General features: G+C 49.8%; 1 protein-coding gene across 2 annotated transcripts; it reads right to left on the reverse strand.

Moving 5' to 3' along the window:
- Positions 1–439: 439 nt before the first annotated feature.
- Positions 440–18,514, reverse strand: SLC17A9 (solute carrier family 17 member 9). 2 transcript variants are annotated; one of them, XM_079321390.1, is made up of 13 exons: positions 18,360–18,514; positions 10,472–10,669; positions 9,420–9,559; positions 8,690–8,789; positions 7,623–7,753; positions 6,748–6,844; positions 5,803–5,899; positions 3,769–3,856; positions 3,432–3,466; positions 2,786–2,901; positions 2,291–2,346; positions 1,762–1,791; positions 440–1,653 (listed from the first exon to the last, which is right to left on the reverse strand). In XM_079321390.1, exons 1-13 carry the CDS (start codon positions 18,446–18,448, stop codon positions 1,490–1,492), a joined length of 1,341 nt encoding a protein of 446 aa, XP_079177516.1. In that variant the 5' UTR covers positions 18,449–18,514; the 3' UTR covers positions 440–1,489. The 2 variants fall into 2 exon arrangements, with proteins under 2 accessions (XP_079177516.1, XP_079177517.1); XM_079321391.1 differs by lacking the exon at positions 10,472–10,669 and having other exon boundaries at positions 1,360–1,653.
- Positions 18,515–18,578: the final 64 nt, after the last annotated feature.

Here is an 18,578-nt window from a genome sequence, read left to right on the forward strand (position 1 = left end):
TCTGCAATTAAAATGCTGCCAGTATTTTCACTACAAACCAGGCTACTAAAAAACTTTACATGGCTCCAACAGGTCTTCCAAGAAGAAATTTGGCTAAAAAAAGGTGAGGAACAGGATAATAGGTTTTTTTTTTTCCACCTGAACCTATAGCTTTCCTGCACTGCAAGGTCTTTGGGAAACCTGCTCCTCAACCTGAGTTTTCTGCTAAGCACTAGAGAAATTCAAGGGATCTTTTCAGGCTGCAATCAAGGGATTGGAGGAGAAGCAATGAATTGCTTTAATAAAAAATTCTCCTTTAAAATTGATCCTACAGAACCAAACACTGAGGCTGGTAGATCCTCCCTTTCAAGAACTAGTGTTGGATTTAGTGGGAGTACCACTCAAAACAAGCATGCAGAATCAGGCCTCAAGTACATAAAATATAGGATTTGGTGCTTAAATTTTAAAATATTTATAAATAACTTTAAGACATTCAGGCTCAGAGGTGTCTACAGCTAATTATTTCCCTCTTGGGAACCACAGGGATCCACATCCCTGTGGATGCCCCATGCAGAAATTTGATTTATGCTTAACACAGAAACAAAACCTGCCCATGCCAAGCTCTTTGGAAAGTCTCCCTCAGCCCTTTGAGAGCATGTGGGGACACATGTGATCATGCAGAAAGCATTTGGGAGTTGCAGACCCACAGCAGAGTGTGACCAGTTCTTCCCATACATTCACAGCATTTGTCAGAACAGCTGCAGAGGGATTCCTCAGCTGTTGCTGCACTGCAAGCTCAGCCCAGCTAAGCCTGACCTGAGCTCAGCTCTGCTCTCATGGTGGAGCTGCACCTGGGCTCAGGGCTGGGTGAGAGAGAAGGGAGAGTTTGGGTGCTTGAGCAAAGCCAGGCTTGGCTTGCAGCCCTCTCCCAGCCCCATGGCCCTGGCTCCAGGGCACACATCCCCTGCAGGGAAGCCTGGGATCCAGCTCCCAGCCCTGGGAACCTGGCTGGTACCTGCAGCAGAACAAAGGCACACATGGGGTTAAGGGCAGAGGTGCTCTGGGGACATTCCTGTCACACCTCAGAGGACACCTGGTGGCACAGCAGCCCCAGAGCCAGGTGGTCCCAGCACATGGAGAAGCAGCTCCCCTCAGGAGGGCATGGAACCACAGCAGCCTTGGGAGAAGCCAGGTCAGCTGCTTTGGCCACAAGGATATTTGTCCACGAGACACAGACTGGGACAAACTGGTCCCACAGAGCACATCCTCATTGGAAATGTTGAGCTGGACGGCTCTGCAAGCCACCAGCTACAGCCCTGAGCAAAAAAATGAACTCTAAATTTCTCTTCTCCCATGGGTTTCGTCCAGACCCATTATGTACTTGGTTTCAGCATGTTTTTTCCCTGTTAAAACACCTAAAAAAAAAAGTAAAATGTTCTTTGGCACTTGTGCAAGAATGATCCATAGATGTGACACTTTCCTGTCCTTCAGCTGCTCCTTGGGTTCATCTCTAAAGATCCAAATACACAGAGTCTGTGTCCACCCTCTGGGCCTCTCCAAACAGGAGGAATGTGCAGAGCCCAATGCTGTTCACAGCAGCCACCAGGTTGAAAACAGAAATCCAGGAGCCAGTGGTCTCAATCAGGTATCCAGCCAGGTACACACAAATGACACCTGCAGAGAAGAGAAGCACCTGCAAAGGCTCTGGGCTGGACCCTGCCCTCTGCAGGGAGAGGGGTCCCCAGGAAAGGATGAGCTGAAAGGATGAGGAAAGTACTTTACCTAGGAGGGCTCCACCTGTATTTGCAACCCCTGGGAAGAAAAGGTGTGAAAAGAAATTGTGAAAACCCACAGCCATGAGCAGTTTCATCACAGCTCCCACCAACCCCCAGTCTGCATGTTGGGCAAAGTTCTGATCATGGAATCACTGACTGGTTTGAGAGGGAGGAACCTTGAATCTCATCTCATTCCACCCTCTGCCATGGCAGGGACACCTTCCACTGTCCCAGGTTGCTCCAAGCCCTGTCCAACCTTGGACACTTCCAGGGATGGGACAGCCACAAATTCCCTGGACAACTGGCAGAGACCACTGACACAGCCCCAGCCCATCCCTGGAGCAGCAGAGCACCTCACAGGTATAAAAAAAAGCACCTTGGTGGTGTTACCTGCCCTCAGCACTGGGCAGTTTATCACAGAAGGAAGCTGAGACTGCACACACAGAGCAGACACTGCCCAGAGCTGCTCCTGCTCAAACCCTGCTGTCCCCAGCAGATGCCACCTCTCCAGCACAGAAACCCCACAGAATCCTTACCAAACAGCAAGCCAGCACACGAGGGGGCCAGGTCCTGCACATTTACTGAGATGCCACTGGAGAGAAACAGAGGGGGGAAATAAATGGCTGTTTGAATGGAATACGACTGCTTTTCCATCATTTACACACCTTGATTTGTCAAACATAAGGAAAAGTCCTGGACAAGAAAAGGCACTGGCAGGAGAAGGGAGATGCTGAGAGAAAAGCAGGTGAGTATCAGAAGGAAAACAATTCAACTCAAAGTGTTCAGAGGGGCCACAATGCAATTCCCCACCTGCTCCATCTCCCTCACACTGGCTGATCCAAGCCCTCCCATGGTTTGCTAGATGAGTTCCAACCCACAGAGCACTAAACCCCACCAGCCCCACAGGGTCCCAAACACAATGCTCAGGCAAGTGCCAGCTCTTGTCCTCACAGTCAGGACAGAGGCAGCCTCCTCTGAGACCCCAAAATGTGCAGGGCAGCTGAGGCCACTGTCCCCATGGCTCTCCTTACCTGTGGTTAAAGGTCTGCAGTCCAACAGAGGCTGAGGCAAACACTATTGCTTTGCAGAAACTGGAGGTCTGGCCCAGGCACAAAGCAAAAATGCTTGAGACACCAGAGCCAATGACCTGGAAAAAAGGGAAAATTAAACAACACAGCATGTTTTCTGTAAGGGAGAAAGCAACTCCTGCCATGAACAAACTGTTCCCTTTTCCAGTGGCATGAGTTTGTGTGCTCTCTCTGCTCCTCTTTTTTTTCCCCAAAAAGTCCTTCAGTGTCAGAAGTCTGTCCAGAAGGATGTGATGCTGCAGACCAGAGCACACACTGTGTTCTCACCCAGCATTTCTATTTCTGTTCACCCTTGTATTGCTACTTCCTCAGCACCTAAGGGGTCATTTGGAATGAGCAGGGACAGGCTGTGAAAGAAAATCCCTTCAGAGCACTCACTGTGCTCATTAATCCAGGCTCTGCTCCTCAGCCAGGGTTTTCCTCTGGATTTCCTCTCACACATCCTGACCACCACTTAATGTGCAAAGCCAGAAAATCTTCCCTGTTTCCATCTATATCCCCCAGCCCAGCCCCACACAAGGTCTAGTCTGCCATGTAATCAGAGTTTATCTGGAAACTCAGGAATCTCTCCCACAGCTTCAGCTCTTACCTGCATGAACTTACGAATGGTGATGGTTCTGTACCCTGGAGAAGAAAGGGACACTTGGAGTTAAGCACAGCTCACCTTGTTTCCAGCCAGGAAACTACAACAGGAATAGATTTCAGATCCTAGATTTCATCTCTGAGTGAATATTATGGATGAGGTAAAAGGGAGCCCCAAACATGTGGATGGGGTCTGGACACTGGAGAATTAATTTTGCTTTTGTATCAGAAACTCACATTGTCTATTTGCTGGGTATTCTCCCTGCCAGCAAGCCACCTCCTCCCACCCAGGTCCTCTTCCCACATCACATCAGAGCTGAGGAAAAGCCACAAGGAGCTCTCACCTTGACTGATTAAATGATCAGACAGAAATCCACTGAACAAGCTCGTCGGAATTGCAACCAGCCAGGGGACTACATTAAACACCCAACCCTGAAACAAAGTGAAAATCAAGAGAGATTTGTTGTCAGAGCTGAGCTTGTTTGCAAATATTTTGACAGTCTGTGGTACCTGTAGAAAGGAGAAATAATGAAGCACTCAGGATTAGTTGCAGCACCTCTACCCCCTTTGCAGAGCCAGCTCTCAGCTCACCATGCCCCACTCCAAGCTCTGAGGGAGCAGGTGCATCACAGGCCTGTACATTTGTTTTTTTCTTTCCTTCTTCTCCAGCAATTCTGCATTGAGGGCAGAGGCAGAAAACTCTGGGAAAGAGGGATTAAATGTGGCAAAGTTAACTGCTCAGCAAGATGATGTGGTGGGCAGCCACAGAGCCCTGGGAAGCTCAGTGTGGGTTTCCTGTGGGTTCCCAGCAAAGCTACTGGCAAAATTTCCAGCAGCTTCCAGCTCATTAGCAGCATTACAGTGTGAGGCTGAGGGAGCAGAGCTGGATTTCCTAATGGCAGGATTAGGTGACATTATGGGTAGCAGCATCCTTCGGCCTATTTTCAATTAAGTGAGCTGCAGCTGTAATCACAGACATTAGTGCTCAGCTGGATTACAGCTGCTCAGGGGCACTTTGGTGCCCAGATCCCACAGGAGCTGAAATCAGCGTGGGCTGGGCTGGATTTCCTCTCAGCTGGTTGAACCTAGTCCTGCATCCATCATCCCCAGCATCTCCCCTCTGCTCAGAGCCCATCACCCTGTGGAGGCATCTGCCCATCCTGTCTGGTTTTGGGATGCTTGGAAGGGCTTAATAATCTTGGTTTTAAATAATTCTGTTAAAGCTACTCCTGGAAATCACACCAGGGCACATCTGCATCTTTCCATGCCTTTGAAATTTGGGTTTTGGTCACTTTTGGCAAAGCTAGCCCATGGGTTTTGTGGGGTGCTGCTTCTGCTGTCTGCCAACAGCTGGGGCTGCCCAGCACATCAATCCCAGCCTTGTCTCATCCCACAGCCCATCAGCCTCAGCCAAACCCTCCAGCACCTTCACTCAGGTGGCACAGGCAGCTGCCCAGCTCACCTGCAGCAAGGGATTTTGGCCAGCAGGTGACACAGGCTCCCCACATTCGGGCTTCTCATCCATCCTTTAAAATCCAGCAGCCTCAGCCCCCCGTTTTTAACTGCACAAAGTGATTATCAGCTGCAGGAGCACTCTGTAGAGCATCTTACGTAAGGGCACCATGATATAATGCTTAACAGATGGTAAATTACTGCTGCACAAGCACATTACTCGAGGTGCACAGATCTTGTCACAACAATATGTTTGCTGGTTTAACACATGATTTTAATATAAATATCAAGTATGCCATAAAGAGCTTTACATATGTAATATGAAAAGGCAGTTGTAAGCAGCTCTGGAAATTGTAAAAATCTATCAAAGCCATTGTGGAGAAGACTGTCTGGGTTTCTGAGAACAAGATGAAAATACCAGCTCTCAGCCCAGATGAGTACTGCCTGAAAAATGGGAGTATCATTTGTGCTGAGGAGAGGGAAGCTTTTGTAGTACTTTTGAGTACATGTTATTAATGGTAATTATCATTCTCAAAAGCAGGTCTGAGCTGTACAATGTCAGTCCAGTTAAAAACCCTGTAAAAAATCCAGGAGTGAATGGTGGTTAATTGCACCAGCATAATGTCATGAGCTTTGTGCTAGCTGAAAATCATCCTTTCCTCAGAAGAAAAGCAATTTATAACCCAATACAACCTGCTGTTCCCTGCACCTTTCAGCATCCCTAAACAAGCAACCAGAAACTTCTGCAACCTGGAGAGATCTCCAGAGGATGAGCAGTGATGCCATGGTTCCAACCCCACAGGGAAACCTCCCAGCTCCTCTTACCAAATCCCTCTGCCATCATCTTCCTCCCCCTCCACCCCTTTTGGCAGGTACCCAGCACAGCTCCTTTGCTCAGCAGTGCCTCTGCTCTGGAGCCAACCTACCTTGGACTCGGGAAAAGTTTCCTTAAAGAAAGTCGGCAGCCAGGAGAGGAGGGTGAAGAAGGTGCTGGCCGTGGAGAGCTGAGCGATGATGACAGCCCTGAAAATACAGAGCTGAGAGGAAACAATCAGCAGTGACAGGTGATGCTGCCTGGGAGATGGGCACTGGCTATTTCAGCTCCTAACTGAAATCCCTGAGGTTTTTCTCAGGGATAGCTACTCCTTTTGGCTTCCTGAGGTTTTTGTCATAGATAACCTCTCTTTTCAGCTTTCTCCTTGCAGCTTTCTCCTTCTCTGCCCCACCGCACAGCCCCGGGGCCAGGCGAGGTTAATTGAAGTGCTAATTATGGCACTGGTCCCTTCCAGCCCTGCAAGAGCCCTCCTGCCCCATTTAGGATTTCCTAGGGATTTGTTATCATTGTTATTCAAGGCAGGAATGGGTTTGCTGCCCTGCAGCCCCATCCTCCTCCTCCTCCCCGCCTTAAAACAGCCCTTGGGAACAGACTTGGACGAGCTTCAGTACCCACTGCAGCATCCCAAAGGACAAATGGCCATTAAAAAGATGTTTGCCAGCAATGAGAGCACAGCCCGTGCCACCCAGTGCCCCCGAGCAGCACTTCTTAGGAGCCCATTACAATCTGCATTTCTAACAAGACCCGTGGAAAACATCACTGGGAGGAGCACAGGACTCATCCAGGGGGAACAGCCTGGGAACGAGAAAGATTTGCCAGTAACAAGATTTGCCAGCCTGCCAGTCCTCTGGAGCATAAACCACCTGTGCCAAGCTTACCTTTTCAGCTCTTTATTTATACAGAAGGAATTAGAAAACTGCTTCTGCTTCTCAAATATATAAATAAGTGGATAAAACCCACAGAGGCAGAAGAAATAAGCCCAGAGAGGAGAAAACAGAGGATGGTCCCAGCATGGCCAATGCATGCAGCTGCCTACCAGATTGGTGCCTTCCTAAACAGCTGCTTCCAGGGAACTTTGGTCTGCTTGGGTATGGAGAGGCCTCTCATTAAATAGTTCATGGGTATGGAGAGTTCTGCAAGGAAGAGAACATCCAAGGAAAGCTGTGGTCAGTAATTACCTGTGCAGCCACTTTTAATCTCCTTCTAACCCTTGGATTTGTGGCTCTACCAGCATTGAATGCTCATGAAAACATCTTGTTAAAAATGACCAAAATTTTTCCACACCCCTCCCCACCCAGCTACCTTCACCCATGTGTTATATTTCTTACGTAATTAAAGAAAAGTCCCTTGGCAGGGGACCAGGTTTGGATTCTGTGCAGCAGCAGGCGCACACCCAGCTCCCAGTGAGCAGGGCTCCTACATACCAGGTCACCCTAATAATGCTGTAGCCAGGTGTAATGGTTTGTCCATATGTGGAATTACTCCTAGGCAGTTATTTGGGAAGAGATATTGTGGATTAACTGGTTTTTAAAAGCTCTGTGTGTAGATGCTCTTAGTTTAGAGTAAGTATCTTGTCCTGCTTTAGCTTAATCCACTTTGAAGATCATGCTCTGTTTTGTGTTTTCACTGGTGCTTAAAGAGTACTGAGGAGCCAGATCAGGCTCTCAGCAATGATATAATCCAGCATGGGACTTGAAATAGGAAATCAGCATTGCAAGAGCTCAAATCCTCCTTTTTGGGTTGGGGATCTTGGGTGAGACACAGCATGTATTACAGAACAGATCTGACACAAGCCTTTGTGTAAAACCAGGCCTGATCTTGGGAGCACACAGGATTTGTAGAAAATAACAGAGAGGAAATCAGTTAGTCCCCAGATCCTTGGGAGCACTGCCAGCCCCAGGATGGACTCACCTTTCTCACTCAGGAGGTATTTGCAGGTGCAATAAACCCAGAGCAAAGTGAGCAAACCAGAGAAGTAGAAAACACTTTCCCAGCCGTACCAGTCGAGGAGGAGAGATCCTGCACCACCAATCAGCAGAGTTCTGCAAGGGAAACCACCCAGATTTACTGGCCTGGCTGAGAGCTCAGACTGAGCACATGGATGGGAGACTCTCCCTGGGGTCAACACTGCTGTCACTGAACCACAGAATCCTAAAATGATCTGGGTTAGAAGGGACCTTAAAGCTCATCCCATTTCACCCCTGACACGGACAGGGAACTTTCCACTATCCTAGGCTGCTCCAAACCATCCAACCTGGCCTTGGACACTTCCAGGGATCCAGGGGCAGCCACAGCTGCTCTGGGCACCCTGTGCCAGGGTCTCATCACCCTCTAGGGGAGAATTTCTCAGTCACTGCATGTGTGGGTGCTGCCACATGTCCTGTTCCCTGAGTGGCATCTCAGGCCAGATCCTCACTGGCAGGAGAAATCCCAAAGGGAACTCATCCTCACCTGCCCCTCACTGAAAAATGGTCACTGGGGAAAGAAAAGGAGGTTGCTGGTGTGCAGTATCCCAGAGAATGTGTAAAGCAGCAAAAGAAATGGGAACACTGGAAAACAAAGTGATTCAACACAGTGATATTTCTACTTGGCTTTTAAGCAGCCCTTCCATTAAGAAAGGAAATTCTGATGGAGATCAGCAGAGATGGAGAAGTTCTATTCTTCCCATCTGTCAGAGAGGACAGGTGACCAGTGTCAGGCTGACCCTTGCTCTTCCTACCGAATTGGGCTGTTTCCCATAGTAATTAAATGTTGCAAACAGTCTTCCTTTTTTGAAAAGAAAAAGAAAACAATACATAAATCTTTGGCAGGCAGAACAGCAACTGCCTGAGGCTTCCTCAGCTGCAGCAGGAGTCCTTGAGGACCCATGAATCCACATGTACTTTGGGCTGTGAGTTTTGCCTCCAACTATTTAATGGCATTTCATCACACACGATGTCCAGAGACTGTGGCTGGCTCTCAGAGGCCTTTGAACTCACCCAAACTGTGATCCAGTCCCCACTGTGCTGTAGGTGAAGGCTCGCTCACTCTCCCGGACCCTCTGCGACAGCAGGCTGGCCAGGGATGGGAAATACACCCCTGAGAGAAACAGGAGCAAGGCAGGGAGGAATAAGGCAAACCAAAAGCAAATTTAAAAGATCCAGAGTGAGCTAAACACTGAAACAAAGCAGCAAAACCTTTGGTGAATTCAGGGGTATAAAATAAACTGAGTGGATCCATCGCCAGCAAAGGTTTGTTTGTGCCTTCTGTGCAATCCTGTTTCATCATCACCACTGCTACTGGAAATCCACCAGTGCCAATGCACTTCCCAGTGTTGCAGCTTGGCAATAGGGAAGGAAAATCACTCCAAATTATCTAAAAGTTTTGGCAAGGGCCAATTTTCTCCAAGTGTTTTGAAGGAGTTTTAAAATGTGGAAAACCAAACATGACCAGAGATGATTTCCAAAGCCAGCAGCCCCTGTCTGGCAGAGAGATTTCTACAGGGGAATGACTTGTCAGTGACTTTCTCTAGAAATGTCACTGTTTTTTCTTCTGGAAGTTCTGGATGTGGAGTAAGTTTTGAGGCAGAGAATTGCTCAGACACCCACGGGAAGGGTTCATGCACTGCCAGCCATGGGACTTGCATCTCAATGTGCTGCACATGAGCCTCTGGGCAAGGAAGCCCCTGCACAGACAGACACACAGACAGGGTCAGGACAGGGGTCTCACCTTGCAGCAGCCCCATGAGGAACCTGGAGGAGGTCATAAAAACCAGATGGGCTGAAGAGATGTGGGTGAGCAGCGGGGTGAGGACTGTGAGGAAGCCCCAGGCTGATGCTGAAAGGAGGAGGACTTTCTCACCTCCTATTCTGGAAGACAGAAAACACATTATCAAACACAGGAGGGCAAAAGGGCAAAGTCCTGCAGCCAAGGCTCAAGTGCCCTTCCCAGTTTAGCCTGTTTTTAAGAGGAACCTTTTGGTCAAACCTGTTCGTCTCTTGCCCTTGGGGAGTAGCTCTGACCTTTTCCCTTCCCACCTCCTGCCCATCCAACTCCAGCAGTGACTGATCACAGAGATCTCACAGCACTGAGCCACTCAGCTCTCTGATGGTGGTGCTGGTGGGGGAGCCTGAATGCTGCCACCATTCTGCTTCTCTTAACCACTGAGGGTGTTTTCCATTCGCTTTTTTACCCTTCAGGTTTCTCCGGGTGTTTTCTTGGAAACTCTTAAGAACCCTAATTAAATAGCACAGTGCTCTGCACGGATAATGCATCCCTTCCAGGCATGGGCTCCTCACAAAAGATTCCATAGAAAAGCTCTCTCACTAAGAACAGATTGGCTGGGGAAAGGGACTCAAGCACGTAATGATTCAGATCCTCCCTTACAGCCAGCTGGGGAAATTGTTTGGTTTTTAATTCATATGACACAATGGAGACAGTTTATCTAAACATGATGGAAACAGTGTATGGGGACTTGCTAGAGAAAAGACTGCAAGAGAATATAGGGCAGAACTGAAAACAAAGATAACCTGTGGAGATAAAATATAAAAACCTATATTCACAGGATCCTAGAATCACTTCCAGGGATGAGACATCCTCAACTTCTATCTGGACTGTCTAAATTACCCACATCCCTTCCCAAGCAGAGCTTCTCCCCCTGGACACACCTGACCCTCCACCCCATTGCTGTGAAACCTGTCACTGCCACTGCTCAGAACTGAGAAGTCAAAACCAACCCAAGCATCATTCAAACAAGAAAACACAAGAATGATTTCCAGTACTGATCACTGATGTGTCCTCCAACAATCTGTGTCAAGCAGTAGCCCCAGAAGAAGCTGCTGAGCACGACGCCGAACTGCTTCTTGTCCCAGTGGAAGTGGGAGCTGAGGGCCAGGGCGCAGATGGGCACGGTGACACGGGCACAGTACAGCAGGCACGTCCCCAGCAGCAGCAGCAGCGTCCACACACGGCACTGGGGCCTGCAGGGATGGACAGCAAGGTGGGACAGGGCACGGGGATGCTGGGTCTGTGCACAGACAGCATTTAGGAGGTGGCTTTGCAAGCAGAGCCTGGCTCGATAGAATGAAGGTCAGCACGACTCTGCCAAGGCACAGGGGTTCTGACACACAGTGTATCCCATCTGCTGGCTCTCAGGATGCCAACTTCATCCCAAACACTCTGAACCCAGCAGCAAATGTCTGTCCATAGGCTGCAAGGTGGAATAGGCTGCTTGGGCATCACTGGCTGCAGATGGAGGGAAAATCAGAACAAACCTGGCTTGTTTGCTTTTCTCCCCCCAAACTAGAAACTGCTCTTTAAAGATAGCAAAGGAAAGGTCAGGACATGAGGTTGGAAGCACCTGCATGAGACACACCCCTTGCTAGCAAACATTGATTATTTGGCATTTTTACCCACTCCTCAAGGGAAGTGTTCTGTGTGTTGCTCTTCCTAAAATGAGAGATATGCAGGAATTCTTCAGAGAGATAAGACTTGATGGGCCTGAAGAGCTCAGAGAGAAAAGCAAAATAATTAAGCCTAGACAGATAAGAAATTTTAGATAAAAAGAGACAAAATATGTTAACAGAATATGTATTCCTGGTGTGTGAATTCTCTGTCTCAAGAAAAGGGCTCCTAGAGGCTGGGAATAAGTGAGAAGCAAGTCAGTGATGGCTTCTGGAGCAAAAAATCCCACATTTTGCTGCAAATATCAGGCCCGGGTGTAGGCACATCCCTCTGCCATGTCACTTTGTGTCCCCTGCTTTGCCAGTGAATTACAGAGTTAAAAGCTGAGTAAGAGCACCCACTATTGGTACTGTTGGATTATTTCTATGCCCAGAGGCCAGAGCACCAAGCACTGAGCTAACAGACTCCCTCTGCTCCAGAGGAATTCCCTGTACCAGGGCATAACCTCCGGGCTTTCCACCCTGCTAAACACACCCACCCTCCACGGGAAACAACCCGGGTCACCTTTTGTATCAAACAGAGCGTTGATTTCTCTGTCCTGGAAATATAATAAATGTGGGTTAATCCCACACAGCACAAACCCATTTATAAAGGTGCAAATGGGGCGTCGCAGGGGGGAGGTGAAGGAACAATGAAGAGCAGAACGGGGCGGGCAGGTGAAGCTGCTGGAGGTGGATTTATTGCTGGTTCCTGACAAGGCAGATAAGCAGCTCAGTGCTAACCCCTGGCAGGAGGAACTGGAAGTGTTTCAGCTGCTGTTTAGAAGGTTGGAACTGTTGTTACTGTGCACACGCACGAGTGCACAAAATAGCACAGAAACTGGCAAAGCCCAGGAATCTCTGCTGGAGGAACAGTAACCAGGGCTTGACCTGCCCCAGGCATTTCAACCAGCTGGGAAACGCTCTCGAGCCCCTCCTGGGCTTACCCTGAGAGGAAGCTCTTTGCAATCATATCCCCATTTGCTGCAAAGCCAAAGCTGGGCTGGTCTTTTATCACCAGCTCCAGGAACAGTGGGTCCCCTGACTGCAGCTACAGAAAAGCACAGGGAAACCAAAGGCGCCAGGACCCTGCATGTCTGGGCCAGAGAAACCCCAGCAGGATAATATGGGTAGGAGTTTTGGGGCATAGAACCCCCATCAGAGGCAGGTGGGGATAACCAGCCATGGAAAACCTTCCACAGAGCCCTCAGGATGGGGATAACTCCAGGTACAACTCCTGCCTGCCCTGCCCAAATGGGCTGCTGCAGTCCTGGGCCATAATCTGATATCTCCAACAGCACAGCACTGGTAAATTTGAGCTATTGAACCTGCAACAACCGAGGTGACAGAGTAAAGCACAGTAGCCAGTGATGTGTGGAGGTATTTTCTATTATTCAGCCATCAAGATAACTTCCTAAATAGTACTTTTCCCCTGCAGCAAAGGGAGACCTTTGTGAGCTTCCACTGGAGTGGGGCTGAGCTCTGTCTCTCCAGTCATTCTGGTGTGCTCAGAGTAACCTGCAGTTATCCTGATAAGCACAGCAGCATTTTAATACCAGATCAACAGTTCTTCCTTCATCCTAAACCCTGTATGGCTCTGCAAGGCGTAAGAGGGAGAGAAAAAGACCTGAGCATCTCAAGGAGCCTTTACTCTGTTTCTCTCTCTAGAGCTCCTCTCCAGATGATATTCTGACAAAACTCCAGGGATATATTTTTCCCTTGATTTTTACTTTTATTCCAAAGCACTAAATAAATCTCTGGGTGTGTGACACACCCTCAATGTTCTCTTTGGCCACTACTCCATTCTATATTCTCGTCCTTTAATTACATCAGTAGGGATTATGTTCACAAGTGGAGAATGTAAGGATGGCTTCAGACTACCACTTCCTCCACAGGCAGCACATCCAGCTAGGAAAATCCACCCAAGGAGTATGAGTGTCAGATGTAATCAGTAGCTGCTCACACCCACCTGGAAGCATGGCAGGAATGATTTCCCTGCAAGGACAATGACGTGCTTGCATCACAGGAAAGAGCTTTGTAAATGCATTTTCTCCTAATTATAGTTATCACAGAGGCTGTAGATGACTCAACGTTCTGCTCAGTGCAAAACAACAACAGCAGAGGTTACACAGGAGGAACCTGGACTAGCACAAAGACAGGAGTTAAAATTCTCCTTTCCAAAACTAAGGAATAGTGACAAACCAAAGTTTTCGTGGGTGACATCAGTCACCTGAGAAGTGAAACTTCACCAGTGTTAACAGATAAGATCTCAGGAGTGCCCTGATGAGGGAGGGAGACAGGATGTGCTGCAGACAAGCACCCTAAGTCAGAGCACAGGAAATCACAGGCAGTGACAGACACCAGTTGTCACTGGTGTCACCACACCCCATTCACCCACCAGACCAAGCAGCATCTCCCAGCAAGCATCCCTGGGCCAGCCCTGGCTGTAAGTGAGACACTTCTGTGAGAGGGGCCAGCCCTCCACACCACTGCAGGCAATCACTGGAGCTTGTCTGGAGCCACCTAATCGATGTAATTTGGTGCTCTGTGATGGCAGTGGCTCCTCAGTGCCCAGCCTGTGCCCTCCTGACCTGCAATGCCCTTCTCCCCACAGGAGACAGGCACTGCAGGTGCATCCCCTCCTGCACATCACCGAGACCCTCCTCACTGAGCAAAGCAGCCATGCAGCTAGAAACACTTCCTATTTCACAAACCTCCAAACACCACTCAGACTATAATTAGCCAAGCCCTAATGATACTTCCTGGGTGGCTTTTTGAGCAGCCCAGTGTGATGTCCCTTGGTTCTCCTCCTCCAAATACAGCCTTGGGCACTGGGTAGAAATGGCTTTGCTTCCAAGCATCCACAGATTTCCCTGAGACCCAGCTCCCACCAAGCAAAAGGATCCCCCACTCAGGGCACAGTGGTTAGCATGGATTTTCAAGGATGCCTGAGATTCCCAAAGGGGCAAAAGCAAGCTGAGCTGTCTGGCAGTGGAAGCAGAGCCAGCAGCACAGGGTATCTTTATTTGCAGTGTGTTTTCCTGCTGGAGGAATTTCTCCAGTAGATGCCACAGAGCAAATATTTATTCAACTTTTATTTCTCTTGACTCGCCTCCCTCCTTTCCCCAGTCTGTAGGGCTTTGGCAGACACTGCAGGTCACTGTTGAGAGGGACTCTCAGGAGTTGAGGCTGTCAATTATCCCAATTCAGCCCCCTCCCAGGCATGAGTCTGGACTGCCAGGTATTTTCAGGTGGTAAGAGATCTGTGTTAGACAGCAAGGCAACAAACAGCCTGTCCCAGCAACAGCTCTTGGCCAGAAGCCATCTGCAGTATCTGTGGGTGTTTTCCATAACTGGAAGAAGAACTGGGAGCTGCAGCTCCTGCTCTGCACAGGATGGGCACAGGGACCATCAGCAGAGCACAACGCCCACCTCCCAGGGAGGGCATCTCTACCTCAGCTCCCCTCTCTAAAAAGAGATTAGAAACAGTTCTGTGGGAGATGCACAGAGAGCAGCTCAGTGCAGCCACCCCCAGAGCCCCCAGCACTCTCTCCTGTCCCAGCCACCAGCAGTGGGCACTCCCCAGACCCTGCCAGAAGCCCAGGGCAGGATGGGGATGAGCCCACACGGTGGTGCTGAGCTCCCAGCCACACCACCAGCTCCAAATCCAGGACACCCAGCAGCCCAAGCACAAGGCCACCTCCCAGGGAATGTCCCCAGCTGGTGCCTGTGCTCCCCCTGTGCTTGCTCACCTGTCAGCCATGCTGTATCAGCACTTCTCTGCTCATCACCCATTCCCACGGCATCATTTCCCTTCAAAACCACTCTTTTCCAGCTTACCTGCCTCTAGCTTTAATTTACAGTCACCTCCACCACAAGCAGGACTGACTGACGTGGCACCAACACAGCAGCAGTGCAGACACTCCTGTGCCAGGAGATAATACCCAGGTTGTTATTTTTAACCCTGTTTGACAGTCTTTTCACTTCTCATTCTTTGTTTTCCTCAAACAATTTCTCCTTCAAAATCTAACATGCTTGTCAAGAGAGAGGCTTGGAGTAATTTCCCCCCCCTCTGCCCAAACATTTTGTCATGCTGCAGACCAGCTCCAAGCTAATGATTTGTCACTGTCAAAAGTAGCTGTGGGGTTTAGAGTTGTTGGATTTTTTTTTTCCCAATCCAGCTAGCAGCCAACAAGAGCAGCACAGAGGACACAGGGCTTTTTTTCCTGGGAAAGCTGCTGGCTTCCTGTTTGCCTCCTGTGCTCAAGCTCCCTCCACAGAGCTGCAGATGCCAACAAAGTGGTGTTCAGCAAACGAGCTCTGGGTTAATTCCCTCTCTTCGTTTCTTGCTTTTGGCAAAAGCAAAGATGATATTAGATTTCAGCAGCTCATATGAGCTGGAAGTAATTGTTGAGTCCAGGTGGAGGTGGTGAGAAAACATAATAATAAAGCAGAGGCGTGCTTTGCACACTGATCTGAGGGCATACATGGATCAGCCAGGAACTAATTGTGTGGCTTGCTTGTGTTTTCCACGTGAGAAAAGTTCTCAGCAACGTCACTATTACACCTAGGGTGAGGAACTTGTAAAACAAAAATTCCAACCACCAAAAATCCCCCAACCAACTAAAGCTGCAACACCATGTTGACAAAAGATGAGGGCACAGAACTCAGAAAAAACAACTGAGTGTTGTCTCTGGGCAAAGATCAGGTGACTGGAGACCAGCCTGTGGCCAGGGTAGGACTCCTTTTATCTCTGGAGCTTAAAGGAACTGCTATAATCACCCTTTGTCTTCAGGTGTAGCCAGAGGCTGGGAGATGCAGAGTGGCTTCAGGAGTCATTGGCTTCCCAGGACACAGAGAGTTTTTCATGCTGCATTTCCCTCCTGGAGGCACCATCCGAAATGTGAGCCCCACATCCACTGCTGGATCTGCTGGTGGCTTTGCGTGCAACCCTCAGCAGCTGATTTCTCTTTTCACTGCTTTGGTCTTCCCCCAGCTAAACCAGAGATGCTGAAACACATCCACTGCCGAGTGGTCGTGCTTTGGCACGTTAGGATCAACATTCAGAAATGCTCTCTAACTGTCCAGATGTGCTACATAAGCACGAGGGCTTTTTCAAGCCCCAAACAGAAAACTCCAATGCTGTTCTTGGAAGAGATGTGTGATAGTGGAGCCACTGGAAACCTGCAGAAAAGTTTGGGAAAGGCAGGCAGGAGAAAACACGAGGCAGGAAGAGTGGAAGAGGAAGGAAAAGCCAGTTGAAGAAAGGGAGGGCAAAAGAAGTAGCATGAACAAAGATGAAAAAATCAACCTGCCAAGATAACTGTTTATCGCTCCTTGCACTGACAGATCTTGGAAGGTTGCCTGGCAAGTCTTTTGTTGGAGCATGAAGGGAGAACCCATGCCACTTCCCCCACCTGATAACACCTTGCCTCCATGGCAGTAACTCACTGCTTGGAAAATACGAGTTATTTATTTGCATATACTGTTCACGAATTGTCCACCAAATTCACTTCACCCAATGAGGTACTTTATACAACTTGACAAACCTGCTGGAACGATCTGATGGCTCATTGCCCCTTTCTGCTCCCTCTTACCTGCCCAGTTTACTTTAGGCGATAAAACCTCTATAAAACCTTCCCAAAAAGGGCGGTGACCACGTGTGTGCCTTCACTAAACAATGGGGACATGATCGCAGCTTCTGTGAACTGCAGCAATATAGATAATGATCTGACATGCCTTAGGGTTATCCTGCTGCTCCTTCCCATCAGCAGGATTCTCTCAACTATTAGCAGCACTTTGCGTGGCAAGAATCACTTCAAACATCTGTCTCTGTCAACAGGCTGTGTTCATCCCTTTTGTTTTGGAAAGTGTTATCTGTGTTTTGCATTTTTCAAAGAGGTTTGAGAAACAGGAGGGCTTGTTCCGGTCAAATTGTTTTTCCGGTTTCTTTTTTTTCCTAGAGGAGAAACCTATAAACTTAAGTTTTGCTTCATGAATATCTCGTGTGGAGTCCCGCCACTCCCACTTCACAAAGACTTAGGGAAAAGTTAGCAAGGGGGAGACACAGAGAATCAATTTTCCTAGAGTGTTTCAGGAGGAAAGAATTTTCAAATGTTAAGCGCCTCTGTGCCGAAGGTCTTCTTTAACACCCACCCCGTTACCTTTAATGTGAGCGTGGATTTGGTGAGACTTCCCAATCTCTGACTGCAGTGTGCCCCAAGCGAGGGAAGGGGGGAGCCCCAGGTGCCACCACGGTGGCAGCCGGGCATCAGTCAGCTGAAACCGAGCCAAATTTCTAAAGCACACGGAGTCCAGAGGCTCCCGGTTTGGAAAAGACTCTGACCATGAATTCCAGCTGCCCCACTGGAATCATCATCTCAGGATCAGCCCCTCCTCCCACCTGAGGTGTTGGTGCTGGGTGACTTTCCCGAGGTGGCAGAGAGGAACAGCACCGCCCCAGGTGTCCCAGTCTGCTCCACACACTGGCTCACCCTGCCTCTGCCTGTGCCCCTGCTGTTAAAAGCGCTCACTTGGGGTTTAACTGCATTTTAAGTATTTGAAACAATTTATTTCAAGAGCAGTTCACACTGTCTAGCTGCTGCCCAGCTCCCATTCCAGACTTTATCTTAATGCATGACTATCGCCAGTACAAACATCCCCACTGGAACACTTCGATAAAAACCTCATAGCGGTTTTGTTTTAATTCACTGATTACAGGCCAGAAATAAGCTGGGTAGGTTTTTTTTTCCCCCGTTTTTCACAGTAATTCCCTATCTTCCTCCTTCCTTCTACGGTCTCTGCTGGAGTCCGGAGGAGTGAGACAGCGGGAACCGCCCGGGGCGGTGGGACCGTGTCCGTCCCGGACGGCAGGAACGGGGACAAGAGAGAGCCCCCCCAGAACCCCCGAAATTCTGTCCAGGAGCGGTACGGACCGCCCGACCTTCTCCATCCCGGAGCCGCATCTTCCCCAGGGGCTGCGGGGACCGAGGATACGGGGTGCCGGGGACCGAGGATGCGGGGCGGCGGGGACCGAGGATGCGGGGTGGCGGGGACCGAGGATGCGGGGCGGCGGGGACCGAGGATGCGGGGCGGCGGGGACCGAGGATGCGGGGCGGCGGGGACCGAGGATGCGGGGTGCCGGGGCCGGGAGGGGTTGGGGGAGCGCGGGGAGAGCGCGGCAAGCAGCGGAGCGGCTCGCCCGGGCTGGAAGCGCGTCCAGCCTTACCTGGACCAGTATGGCTCGGCGCCGCCGTCCCGCCGCATGCCGTCGCGGGCGCCGCTGGCCAGGGGCACATTCCTGCCCCCCGCGGCCATGCGGGCAGCGCCTTCCGCCTCCCCGGCTCACATCGCGGCGCTCCCGGCCCCGGCCCTGCCTCCCTCCCCCGCCGGCCCGCGGCCACGTGTCAGCGCCTCCCGCCGCCCCCGCCCGCCGTGCCGGGAAGTG

This window comes from Erithacus rubecula, assembly GCF_903797595.1.
Source record: "Erithacus rubecula genome assembly, chromosome: 18".
Lineage (NCBI taxonomy): Eukaryota > Metazoa > Chordata > Aves > Passeriformes > Muscicapidae > Erithacus > Erithacus rubecula.

Coding starts and splice junctions, on each gene's coding strand:
- SLC17A9 (XM_079321390.1), bottom strand. CDS start 18,448: ATGGCCGCGGGGGGCAGGAATGTGCCCCTGGCCAGCGGCGCCCGCGAC. Junction 7,754..8,689: donor GGGACTGGATCACAGTTTGG/GTGAGTTCAAAG, acceptor TTTCCCTTGCAG/AACTCTGCTGATTGGTGGTG. Junction 1,792..2,290: donor GTGTGCTGGCTTGCTGTTTG/GTAAGGATTCTG, acceptor TTTTCTTCCCAG/GGGTTGCAAATACAGGTGGA.